The 13683-nt window shown below is 47.7% G+C and overlaps 1 protein-coding gene across 1 annotated transcript in view; it reads right to left on the bottom strand.

The window, feature by feature from the left end:
* Nucleotides 1–1516: 1516 nt before the first annotated feature.
* Nucleotides 1517–13683, bottom strand: part of LOC146829744 (germ cell nuclear acidic protein-like) — a 144784-nt gene continuing 132617 nt past the window's right edge. The window contains exons 10-12 of the mRNA XM_085608468.1: nucleotides 12497–12638; nucleotides 8935–9139; nucleotides 1517–2406 (exon numbers count right to left, since the gene is read on the bottom strand). Coding sequence (XP_085464594.1) covers nucleotides 2157–2406; nucleotides 8935–9139; nucleotides 12497–12638 — 597 coding nt within the window. The 3' untranslated portion in view covers nucleotides 1517–2156. The remainder of the gene's footprint in view (nucleotides 2407–8934; nucleotides 9140–12496; nucleotides 12639–13683) is intronic.

Raw genomic sequence — 13683 nt, 5'->3', positions numbered from 1 at the left:
TGGGACAGGATAAGCAGGGCTGGTAGCCATGTCCTCTTTTTTTCAGTGAAATCTTAAAGACCGGGTCCTCTGAAGGTAGTTTGCGTTTTGCTGGTGTTTTAGCAGAAATAGGTCCCATTGTTTCGGATCCAATTTGGCCTTCAGAACGTCCAAAATTAGTACTGGAGGCTCAGAGAGGCTGTCCCTAGATTTCGGCATCGAAATAGATTTGTCCTTGGGAGCGGACGTTTTAGGTTCCGAAGCATGTTTTTGTTTCGGAGCAGAGGCTATCTGCTCCGAACTAGATTTGTCCTTCGAGCCCACCTGTTTTGGATCCGAAGGTGATTTTGGCCGATTCAGGCCCATGCTGGAAGGCTTGATTTGTTTCAGTGCTGAGCCGGAAGACGGGGCGTCGGAATCATTGTCTCAGTGCCGACCTTGGCCAGAAGGCAGGAGGTCGTGCCAAAGCCTTATACGATTTGGAAGAGGGTTTAGGGGGAAAGGGGTCTTTGGTACTCATAGCACCTTGCCCCGGAGTCGCATCTTCAGACTCTAGGTCGATGTCGAGCTCCGGATCGGACTCTGAATCGGAGAAGGCCTCTTCCTCTGCAGAGGACGCTTCGATCTCATCTTGCTTGGATTCTTCCCCGAAGGTATCCAGAGCGTGTTGAATACTTTGGCGTTGCATTTCTCGTCGTCGAGCCAGACAATTGCATAGTCTCTTCTTGGACCGAAACTGTTTACAAGCATCACAGTTGTCGTCCTTGTGCTCCGGAGAGAGGCACAAGTTACAAACTTGACGTAGGTCGGTGCAAGGGTACTTGGTGTGGCACCCTGGACAGAATTGGAATGGAATCTGTTCCATTGGCAGAAGGCTGGCCCGATGCAGCTAGGCTCGACGGCCGCTTACGATGTTTTAGTTTGAAGATGGAGAATTTGTTGACAGATTCGATACGCAGAGAATGATGAAACGTGTCCGAAAACAATACCGTTGAGGGTGCAGTGGATTGCGCACCCAGGGGAACCCGAAAAAAGGTTTCGAACCAGACCGCAGTACCACACGGCCGAACTCGATGGCAGAAAAAACAATCTAACAATGGAGTCGAAGCACATGCCCAAAATCATCGAAAGGAGGAGTCACTTTACCTCGCGACTGGAACGACTTCTTCAGAGAAAAACAACTTGCAAACATCCAGCCCAACACTAGATGGCAGGAATATGCAAAGCATGTGTACCTACAGCACCCATGCCTCGAACCTTATGTTACTTAGGTTAAAAGTGTATCCTTCTGTTTCTTTGCCTCCCCTCATCCCCCCTCCTAACAGATTAAAGAACAAGGTTGCACAGAAAACAGATACCCTCTGGAATGAGCACACTAGCGACAAAAGAGATTCACCTGAGAACACTTGGGAAAAGCAGAGAGAAAAATAATGTGCATTTTTCACCCGCCCACTCTAGGGCTGCACTCAGTAGGACACAAGAGTAAGTACCAGTATTTTTTAAGTGCTCAAAAATAAACGGAAGAGGGAAGATGAAATGGATAGGAAACATTTATTAACAGTCTCGAATATAAAAAAAATTCATCTATCTTGAAATTTAAATACAAAAATAAACAAGGCTCTTCGGTCTAGGAATCTCAGGAAAAGTCATCCTTTCACAGTCACAGCTAGCATCACGTTCTAATGTTGGAGAAACTTTATCTGCGGCAATGGAGTCTGGAATAGAAAACAACCCGCGCAGGGCGAACGCAGTGAGGTAGTTCAGAGGCACACAGCATAGAAGAGTAACCACATACTAGACCACTCTAATGAAGAGACAACCAGGTTTGTACTTTCAGACTTTTTAGCATCCAAGGAGAAGTGACTAGTTAAATCACATCAAACTAATCTCCCCTTACCAGTGCTCAGTCTCAAGAGACGGAGTCTCCTTCGATTGTTCCTCCGTGCGGGGCAGACACACATTCATTTTGCAAAGGCTCAGAAAAGTAAGACACAGCCACATACAAGTGCAAGGAAGGATGCATCAATTTGATCACACCATAATTTGCACCTGTTCTGCACAGGGTCTGGCGCTTGTGAACTGGAGACACCTATAAATACCCTTCCATCCCCCCCAGTGTCAACAATTGACCCGCACTATCCAATAAACTGGCACCAAGCTCTTGTGAAGGTGGGTGTCTACGATGCAGTAATCTGTGCCTTGGCTGCAAAGTCCACGCTGAGCTTCCGCATCACTTCGGCGTGGCTGAGCCCCGTTGTACCCTTCTTGGCAGACCCATAATTTTCTTTCACAAACTTTGCAAAGGGTGTGAGCTTGGTGCTAGAAGTAGAGCCATCCTTGCGTGTCGTTGGTAGAAGAACCAGCTGTCCCTGGCAAAGTGCGCAAACAAAACGCTGTGTGTCCAAGGATTTGGAATGGCGGCCGATCCTGCCAAAGGAAATAACATGTAAGACTTTGTTTCCAATAGACCAGGAGATGCAATGTCTAACAGTGCTAGGTTCGATTCACTGCAGGTGGTGAGCTTGATGGGTGGGGAAAGCTTGTATTATAACATTTTCAGTTCAAATGCATTTTTATTGATTTTTTTCCCTTTACACATCAATAATAAACTTTCCAAAAACAATCCTCTTCTCTTTCCGGCCATTCGTACACCCATACTGTCATCTCATTTTTTTGTTCTTTCCCTTTACAATGTAGTATATGTACCATTCACCCGTCATGTTCAAGATTGTGTTCATTTCTCTTCTGTCTCATTACAGCTTTGATTCATAACAATCTTTACTTTCTGTACCTCCTTAAGTACCTGATAACGTACCACAATATGGTGCTCCATTGCTTTCAGAAGGCTTTCTTCTCCCAGCCAACTGTTTTGTGCTAGCTTTTCCATGCCTAGCACCCACCACAACTTATCCATCCACATAGCATCCCTCTGCACTGTGAGAAGTTGGCCTGATGTATGATGTCACTAGTTATAGTGTACACCTTATATCAGTCCAAATACCCTTATGGTGATTGGTTGTAAAGTCAACCTTATAGACCAGCTATCCTAGTGGTAGCATGGACAAGAGCAGTCTTAGGCTAAACTCTGAATGGCATGTGAAGCCAGCTGTGATACCATATATAATCCCTTGAATACCAAATGAAAGGACACCACAACAGATATATATATAAAATAAAGTGTATTTATTCTAAGCAAACCCTCAGCACTCTTTATGAGATTAGAGGTAAGTACAACACAGTCTTATTAATGCATACAGTAAGTCACACAGGTAAGTAATACAGTTAGGCCCTAGGGGCCACGCAAACCATATACTAAGTAAGTGGTATAAGGACCACTGTCACGGAAATAGAGTAGGCCTAGGCCTAGGGAATCGCTGGGGCTACACTGCACTAGCAACAGTTAGGAAGTGGGAGGCCCACGGGATTCGTATGCAGAGTGGAAACACTCACGCGTAAAAGTCACTAGCAATAGTACAGTTTGGAAATAGATAGATTTAGGACACTTCCGGAGTAGCTAGGAAGTCGACACTTGAAACTTAGACACTAGGATAGTCACTATCCTGATGAGCACCGGAGTACCCAAGTTACCTAGCCCACAGGCTGCGGGTGCATAGGGTGGAAGTTGCGTCGGGTTTCGTCGTCGACTCCTATGGATGCCTGAAGGAAAGATGCTGACAGGCAGTCAGTGAAGAGTGTCCGGTGGATCCCAAGGCTGGGATCAAGAAGAGAAGAGACCTGCAAGCAGAGGGGACAGAGTCAAGATCACTAGCCAGTGATCACGTGGAACCAGGAAGGAACCAGACGATGTCGTGAAGAGCTGCAGGTGAAGGTGAAGCTTGTCGCTGCAGCCAGGAGGACCAGGAAGCGTCGAGGACGACCAGGACCAGGAGGCGAGCTGTCCCACGAAGGCTCTTGCTGTCGGCGGCGTCGAAGCTGGGCTAGGACTCACCAGGCCTTGGCAAGCGGAACCCACGAGGAACGGAGGACTTGCTTCATGATCAGACCAGGAAGGTCTGGGGTGCTTCTTCTTTGCAGGGAAGCAGGAGCCAGTCTGGAGGAGCCAAACCAGCGCAGAAGATTTCGGGATGCGTCGTCACAAAGGCCACTTAGCCAGCGGGCAAGCAACCGGACAGACGCGGCAAGCAGGAAAATGCTGAAGGGCCCCACGCAGGACTCGTTGAGTGTGGGGGGCTGGTCTTCGGTGCAGATGGTGCTTGGGGGTGGGGCTTCTCAATCCCCGGTGCACAACTTCGAGGGTGCCTCAGAAGCTGCGCTTGAAGATACTAGCCACTTTTCCCAGGTAGCCGGTCCCACGTCGCTCGTCGCCTCCACGGATCTCAGCTCTGCTGCAGATGTGGATCAGGGTCGGAGAAGTCTGGAAGTCAAGGCTCTGGTCGGGCTCTGCAGTCGGTTCCTCGTAGAACGTGGGCAAAGCAAAGGGTAGTCTCTTGATGGTGCCTGTTTGCACAGGGTAGCCACTCCTTGGCCACAAGGGAGATTCTTCAGTCTTCTTCTTTCGTCGAATGTCGAAGGTCCAGAGTTTCTGTTCAGTTTTGCAGGTTCAGGATAATCTAAAGTCTTGAGGCCCAACTCCCACTCTTATACTAATCTGGGGGGCTGGGATACCTGCTAGGTCACGCCTTATGGGTGGGACCTGGGAGGGGGTGGTTACACCCACTTCCCTTTATCCAGTTTCGCGCTGGGGCTGGAGTGCCCCAGCACCGGTTTGAACTGCCCTTTGCAAGGAACACCTTGTGTGCCCCAGGCATGTCTCATTCCTTTCAGCCCACCCTGCCCCAATACACTAAAGGCTGTCTGGGGAGGTGCTAGCACCTCCCCAAGCAGGAAACCTATTGTCCAGGCCTCCCTGGCTGGGATCACTCCCAGCAGCAGGAGGTCAGACTTGTGTCGTGGCAGCAGCATCCATTTTGTGATGCTGAGGCTTTGGTCAGAGGTTACACAGCAAAGTAGGATTTTAACATGTCTCTCCCTCTAGAAGGGAGGAATAATATCCTCATCACCAGAAATGGTATGGGGGTATTATTCCAAAGTGTTAGACACCTTACACGACATGTTTTGATACAGCCCAACCATAGTTACCATAACCGTTTAGGATTATAAGGCACTTTAAGAGTATATGGTAGGCTATATCATAGAACAGCTATAAGGACATGGTTCCGAAAGCTGCAGACAGGCTCAGCTCATGCTAGAGCACCATCTCACATGTTACCAAGCCCTCTGCCTCCAGGATTGTTAAGGCCTGCCATAGGAGTGACTGATAGGTACACATGTGTCTATATATAAGGTAGATATAGACATACTATATCTAAGCAAGGGGTGATTACACGACCTTGCCCCAGCTGAGTGATCAGCCAGTTGTGTCTGATTGGAAGGCCAGACCAGGGGTGGCATAATACATGCTGCAGCCCCTGGGAGGCCTAGGGTACACCTATGCCCTGGGTACCTAGGGTACACTGTACAGGGTCCAATAAGGTGATCCTTACCAATTGGTTATGTACCTAGGGTACATGGAGTCCATTTTACAGAGAGAGCAGACAGCCGGAGACCCTGAATGGCAGGATCTCAGGCCAACTAAGTCGAAAAACCAGCTAGACACTAGGCAAAAAGTTGGGGGTAACCATAGTCAGATATCCACCTTCCTACATGCACTACCATGGTTTCCCCTCAGGCACAGTATAGATTTTATTTGCAGACAGTAATATATGGGATATAGTTTTTGCTTTCGGGTGAACAGGGGGCAATCTGAGAGGGACTTTCAAGCATTATCGCCTCTGGACTTTCTGCTACGTGGGAACCGGATACTTCAATGGTTAGAGTTCTCTTTCCAGAATTACTGCAGGTTTTATGCCAAAGCACAACATGTGTGTCAGTGTACCATTATTTCCATATACCCCCACAACATAAAGCCTCTTGGATGGCCGGGTTGTTCCAGTTCTGCGATGTACTATTAATTTCCCCCGCATGGGAGGGGGCTACATTATCGACCTTTGTTTATAGTGTCCCCCATTGTATGTAATCAAGTACTATTCCCAATTCTTGTTCCAGGCCCTCTGTAATGGGTGATTTCCTTGCTGCTTTTCTGCTGTTAGGATGGCGTAGATAAGTGCTATGACATGTCTCTGATCTATTTTTCAAGGGGTAAGAGCTCTTGCTGCTCCCACTCTATCTTGGGAATGCAGGGTCCAGTGTCGCACTGGAGCGCGTCTATAGCGTTCCACTTCTGGGAGCCCATATTTATCCTTCATCTGTTCAGAGGATTTAATCTCTGCATAGCTGAGAACATCCCATAATGTTTTACAGCGCCCTTCTGCTCAATTTAGAAATGGATGTCTCCCACTCCCATGCAGGTACGCTCTTTTGGTTTGCAGTTCAACCGAAGAAATATGTAGGACCGGACCGAGGCGGAATGATCCGGAGAAGTCAAGGAATCCTCAAGAGAGATCCTCGAACTATAGAAGCCAAAGAATGCTCCTCTGAAATCTTGCTGCTTGCCGCTACAAATAATGAGAGCACGCACCAGTAAATACATGAGGCGGAGTCACGCCTAAGATGAAAGAGGAATCTATCCCTCGCATTTGGAATACCCTACATACATAGAAGGAAGAAGTACTTCTACTGTAGTAGTCTGTACAGAGACCCCCCATTCACCTCAGATTTCCTTGCAAATTAAAAGGTCCTGACGAAGGTGGTGATAATCTCAACCAACCGAAACGTGCGTTGACAGACTATAAGGGAAACCTACATATGACAATACACCAGTGGATAACCTTTAGATTAAATGTCACCACTGAATTCAGGATTGAGTGTATGTCAGCCTAAATAATAGGAGTCCCTATGATAATGTATCATTTTCTGTGTATGAATGTGTTGCATGTATGAGATGGTTATGTTTGGTTAGTATGACGGATGGTTGTGTATGGGGTCAAAGGTAATGCATTATATGATGATATTTATTGCAATGTAATTGTCACTTTGTGTTGCTCATTCATGAAATTGTTTGTGTATCAATAACAAGGAATCATTGTATTGTTTGTTTAAATTGTACTGATATACATTTAAAAAAAAAGTTTCCATACATATGAAAATTAACTTAAAAAAATTGATTTGTATATTCAAAAAATATATATATATATATATTTTTAATAACCAGTCTGGCTGAGTGTTGTATGGTGTACCTGCTTCTAGTATGAGCCTATTGGAGGCCACTCAGTAAAGAAACATAGGTCAGATAAGAGTTTTTTTGATAATTATTATTTCCCCCCTTACTCTTGGACCTTATATTTGACTTGGGGGGGGTACCTTTTCCTTACATAGGGACACTGTTTCCACATTACGGGGAACAGGGTGAGGGGAAAGGACGTGAAGCTGAAAATAACTCCTATTGAGTCCCACACGTTCCGACTGGTGCTGGTGATGGGGAAATATATCATTGCGGTTTACTATGTCATCTATCCTACTCATCGCAAGTCGCCTCCCTCAAGTGCATGGTCCACCGTGCACCAGGCTCTCAGTATCCCTTCTAACTCACTCAAGAAGATACCTCAAAGGAGAAGCCTGATGGAAATCGTCCTTTTTACAGAAGCAATCCACTCTAAAGCATATATTTTCCCAACTCACCAGTATAGGCTTTACGGCATAATTATTAAAATAGAGTTTTATATAGCGCGCAGCTACCTAATCAGGGCTTCCCGGCACCAAGGCATCGGATAGAGGCTAGCAGCAGAGACAGGATTAACACAAACAGGTGTTCAAGCTCCTTCAAAAGAGGGGCAGTTTCTCAGATGCTCGGGTAAGCTGTCCCTCAATTATGAGAAGGAGCGGCCTCCCATATAGTCCAGATTGACTCTGGGAACTGTGCACAGGAACCGGTTGCTCAAACATAGAACGCGAGTGGGCTGGTAGGGGACTACTGGTTCTTGAAGGCATCATGGACTGGTGCCTGACCTTGACTTATGCATGTAGCATAATGCCATGAACTGTACCCTCTTTTCCACTGTCAGCCAGTGAATCTCACGGAGGAGGCATGACAGAGGCACGTCTCTGGAGTAGATATAGCAGCCTAAGTTCTGGGCTCCTTGCAGACATCTGATGGAGGATATGCCCGTCGTCTAATCTTGATAGGATCAGGGCCTGAATAACTGTCCTTTGAGCTGGAAAGGGGAGCATCCAAATTATCTTTCTTAGCCATTTCCGAACCACAAAACAGGTGGCGGCTAGCTTAGTGACCTGAGGTTTCATTGGCAGATTCCTGTCCAGGCAAAATCCTAAGTTCTTAACTTTGGGGGCTGGTTCAGGAAGAGCCTGAGGCAAGTGTTGTGGGCCCCAAATAGGAGGTCGTTCCCCAGCATCATTACCGCCAATCAAGCGAGTTTGTGTGGTAAGGACTGACGGAAGTCTATTTAGCAGCTTATGGCGACCCAGCGTCCTGGCGCATCCACTGGTGTCAGCAGCGAACCAACAAGAATGCCTTCTTTCCCGGGCCTAAAAAGAGGACAGGAATTTTTAACAAAATTGTCACTATTTTCTCTTCCTCCAAATCTCTTTTGCGCAATAATATTCAGTGACTGCCAGTGGCCCATCTGTAGAGGTGAATGTGAATCACTTCCTCAGAGAAGGGAAACTTCTGGCTTGCCCAAATGTTTGTTTCAACTATAGATGATGGCCTTACGGATTCAATTTGAAAGAAAGACCACTTGAGAAAGAAATATAGGACAGGCACGGGCGAAACAGGTACTACAAACAAACAAGCAAAGGCAGGTGAAGCTCAGAGCAAAGTGGACAAACAGAGGATGACAGTGGGTAGGGGAACGAGACATGTCACTGAGTAGGGTGGGGGAAGGTGTGCGCGCGCGCACACACCCCCCGCACACACCCCACACACACACACACACACACAAACACCCACACACATCGAGCAGCAGAGAGAATACTCACGTAGTGGTACAGCGAGAGCACTGATAGGTAAACTTGTAATTGATTTCGTAGGAGTGACAGCGAGTGACCATTGGCAGCTCTGGATGAATGACAGTTGACTTCTTAGCATAGCATCTCCAAAACTGACCATGTCCGTCACGCACTGCATTGATCAGCCAAGTGGCCGCGTGGCAGACCTCATGAATGAGGGTGTCTCGCAGGCGATCTGGGGAATAGGGCACAAAGCAAAGCTTCAGTGGAGGTCAAAATTCTATACAGACCTAGCACTAGGCAGGAGACCAACATTAAACCAATGACTGCAAGATGAGCTTAGATCAGGATACAAGTGTCTGATACCCCCCAATGCAAGAGCCTGCCACTGCTTAAAGAAACACATAACTTCACCAGTTGGGTCTAAAACCCTTTAAGTGCACTGTCCCAGGATTTTACAATAAACAAAACAACCCTCACAGCTGCTCACTAGTTCAAGACCCCCGCCTGGACTGATGGGAACATCTGCAAGACGGGATGATGCAGGCATAGAGGGTCTCAGCATGTCTTTTCATAAATGCTACAGCAGCCTTCCAACAGGGGACCATCTTTGAGGATGCCTCGACTGACGGATGATTCAGTACACTTATATAGAGCATTCCTGTTCAGCAGAGTCTCTCGATACTGCTGATCACTGCAGGTTAGAAAGGGTGAGGATGTACCTGAAGCTCGACAGGCGCGGACGTGGCCCAGGAGGGTCTTGTAACCACAAATTTAAAGTCAAGGGTGCTGCCTCTAAGCAATCCTGGAGAAAGATAGCAGCTGCTTTTCAAGTCAGGGTAGACTGAAGCCAGTTGAGCAGGCATCTAAATTGAACTGCTATTTTGAACACGTAACAGATCCTGGATGAGCAACCAATAATAATACACCCTTGCTTCAGAGATGCTATGCCGGCAGTGGAGGTCACGGACTGGCCCAAAAGCATCTTCGTGGACTAGCTGAAGGCTGCGACTAAGTATATTTGGCACTCCCACTAAGGCCTTATGGTGAAGCGTAAACAAGGAACCTCAGATTTTAGAGTGCAGTAGAGAAAAACCGATGTGAACCCCTGCACTGACATGATCATCCAGATTCGCATTAACGGAAAAAATATATATATTTTTTTTGGTTACTTTTTGACAGGACTGAGCTAAAAATGTAACTGCATGATGTTAGCTATTACCATCCAGGACGATTAGGATTCAATCATTTTTGTTTCCATTCTCCTCAGTGGAGCAGCACCGCTCCTCATTCGTGCTTTGATGTCCACAATACAAACCGTGAGGGCGGGACGTTTTGTTCCAGCCCGGTTACTCAAGACAGCGTAGCAGATAGTTGGGATAGGTTTACACTCTGGTCTACAGAATGGCTTTTGCGGATACTACATAATGGAGCAGGCAAACATTGAAGGCGGTGAGAGGGGGTGAACCCGGTGGTATTCTACGGGTCAAAGACTTCTTCAGCGCTGGGACAGCAGTCAACCGGTTTGATTTTGGTCAGAATAAATTATAAATAGCTGACAGAGGGGGCGAGGAGAAAAGATCCCTCATTAAGCTATGGGTGTATAATGGCAGTCCTCAGCAAAGCTGGCCAAAATGGTAGAAGACTATCGTTAAGGCGTTTTGATCATTGCAGCACACCCGTGCGATGAACAGGTTGTTGGTGACATCTGAAATCGCACTTGTTGAAATAGCATACCGGACTGACTGGGCGCAGGTCAATAGTGTTGGTCAAGCAGATCCCTGGAGCTGACCGATCAAGTAACCTGGTAGGATAAACAGAGGGCAAACGTGCCCCCTGGGACCACTGACCCCCTTGGCCTGTAGTGTGCATTTCAGTCCGCATATTGTTTGGAGTTGTAGGAAGAGTAGAGGTTCGAGGTGTTGAATCCTCAGCTGAAGCGATCGGTGCTGCTCATTCCAGGAGGTCTTTGCTCAGTGTGGTGTAGCCTGATCAGGCTGGGGTCCCGTTAATAAATCTAACTGAGGAAAGAACAGGGGTAACCCTTCATGGATGGACCTGTGCACTGCAAATGGCCGAGGAGGGAAGGGGACAATGAAAAGTGCAGGGTCCAGAACAACTCCACTGCAGGAGGTCAGGCCAGATCCACTGCAGGAGGTCAGGCCAGATCCACTGCAGGCGGTCAGGCCAAATCCACTGCAGGCGGTCAGGCCAAATCCACTGCAGGCGGTCAGGCCAGACCCAGTGCAGGAGGTCAGGCCAGATCCAGTGCAGGAGGTCAGGCCAGATCCAGTGCAGGAGGTCAGGCCAGATCCAGTGCAGGAGGTCAGGCCAGATCCAGTGCAGGAGGTCAGGCCAGATCCAGTGCAGGAGGTCAGGCCAGATCCAGTGCAGGAGGTCAGACCAGATGCAGGGGAGATTTCCTCCAATGCACGTCGGCAGCTTTGACAATAAATAACATCCAATATGTACAAGTATGTGGTGGGCTAGGGCCCCAAGGGAGCCATGCTATTCTAACTGTACTTGCAAATCACAAAGGATAATAAATAGTGAAAACTAAATAGTGAAAGAGCGAGGAGGGCAAAAAAGCGGTGTAGGGCAAATATGACACTAGTGGGAGAGGGATATTTGAGGAGCCACCCGATTGGTTAAGAAGGGAAGTCTGCAATAGAAGCCACTTATTGTCAAGAGGCACCTCAAAGACTGCCGGCTTATAAACTATACCCACCAGTCTTAGTAAACCCTCCCAACATCTTCACACACCCAAGAGAACCCCCTCCCCATGGGCTTGCTCCCCCAGGAGGCTAGGGCTATAAGCAAAGGCTCTTGTGCTAGCTTTCTGCATGCACTCCCTCCAGCAGCCCCTACCCCAGCCCCCAACTCCATTGTCTTCCTTCAAACAGATGCGCTCTAGCACAACGCCCCAATTCAGGCCGCTTGAGCCAGTCAGGGCAGTTTATTTTACAGGTGTTTACACCAGACACATACAATACAGTTGTTTTTGTAGGAGCTGGCCTTGATTCTGGCAGCACCTGGCTCATAATTTCAGATTCTTAAAGCCCTGAATGGAAAAGAATTTCTAGAAGCTACCCCTCGTCAGCCCCATCAGCGTGGACGCTGAAATATACCGTGAGCTAGGAGGACCATCTAGGATCGATTAGGGAAGCGGTTAAGGATCTCGAGTCGACACATGCAGTTCAAATATCTACCTGCATTTCATCATGCTAGGGACAGTGCTGGAGATGCATGTAGTATGATGACGGTGTAAGCAAAATGGAACTAGTTTCATACAGTATGGATGGCAACAAAAACTGTACATTTGCCTACATTCCACATACGTAGTTCTCTCAGGCTGAGATGCAGCTGATCTCTGGGATTTCCTCCTCTTAGTTCATAAAATGTGGTGTTACCACGTAGACATTTAAAGATGTTCCCAAGTCGCCCTTTGGTGGCGAGAGGCGGAATCCTCAGGCATTGCCCTCGCCTGCTGCCCACCCTTCTATAATGTGCCCTGGAGAAGAATCTCCTCAGGAGTAAAGGCTGCTGCAGTGAAGGGATCAACAGCTCCTGCAAACAGGACGCAGGTTCTCACCGGCAGAGTCGCACACTTTCTCGGACAGCTCGATGCGGGCATAGCGCTGCACCTCCACGCCGCACTTCTTCTGACCGGTAACGCAATACCCAGCAGTTTTCCTCATCTTCTTATTCCAGGTTATGTCCATGTTCTCGGGAAGCTGCAAGTGGGAGAAGAAAAGGTTGGAATTAAGTTCAAAGCTAGAATTATAAACCCTGCTGGAAAAACATCTTTCCACAAACAGGGCTGCTGTGTATAGGTTCATATGCATGCACACCATGAATGTGAGGACCAGGTGATGCTTCCACTGCGGCATAATGAAGAGAACAGGAGGAAACCTATCTGTGAGCCCTTTCAAAAACCTCATCACAACCAGCGACTTCAACAAGGGCTGGTCAGGCAAAGGAAGAAAGGCCGAGAGCGCTGACAAACAACCTTTAGCAAAGTCTTGCTGGACATGGGACAACAAATGAAGCATCCGATAGCCTGGTCTGTAGAGAATCAATTGGACCATCTTTACATTAGGCCACCAATGTTGCCCAACGATCAGAATAAATAGATTTGGCAGATGGACAGAGTGTCTAGGCATAGCATCCACCACTTCAGTGGAGAGTCAGTCCCACTCAGTTGGTTCGGTTTAGGCTCCACACGAGGTGTAGGTTGCAGAGACTCTGGTGCAGGGCCCTCGCTGTTACTGAAACAGGAGGTCTTCGTGAAGAGGGTGTGGGTTCAGAGGCTATATGTTCATGTTCAGCAGCTTTGGGTACTTGGTTCTCCCGGCCCAACCCTGAAGAAGAGGACTAGAACCGGAGGCGGGAAAGGTAGCTGTGGGAATGCATGCAGGGAACCTGTGTCCCATCACAGCTGGAATGCGTCTTAGTGACTTTGCATGAGGTAATTCCATCTCCAAGGATTAAATGTGACATTCTGCTACTATCGGCACAGCGTGGGCCGGTAAAGGTTCGTAAAAGCAGGGTGGCAACCCCTGTAGGAAGAGAAGAGTTAAAGGTTTTCCTTGTAGTTGCTAAAGGGGTTGATCGCTACCATGTCGTCTGCCAAAAGAAGCCTGCTGCACAGGCTGGGATGACTGTCATCTTCTGTTAGCTAATCTCTTGCAAAATCCCCTAAACTTACTGTACTGTTAAAGGAAATGCTTGGCAGGGGACATGTGTCACGGATCATGCTTTGCCTCAACTGTTGCTAAA

The sequence above is a fragment of the Triturus cristatus genome, chromosome 5_2 (assembly GCF_964204655.1).
Source record: "Triturus cristatus chromosome 5_2, aTriCri1.1, whole genome shotgun sequence".
Taxonomy (NCBI): domain Eukaryota; kingdom Metazoa; phylum Chordata; class Amphibia; order Caudata; family Salamandridae; genus Triturus; species Triturus cristatus.
Note: the sequence above shows the minus strand (reverse complement) of the source record. Positions and strands in the feature narration are given on the sequence as shown.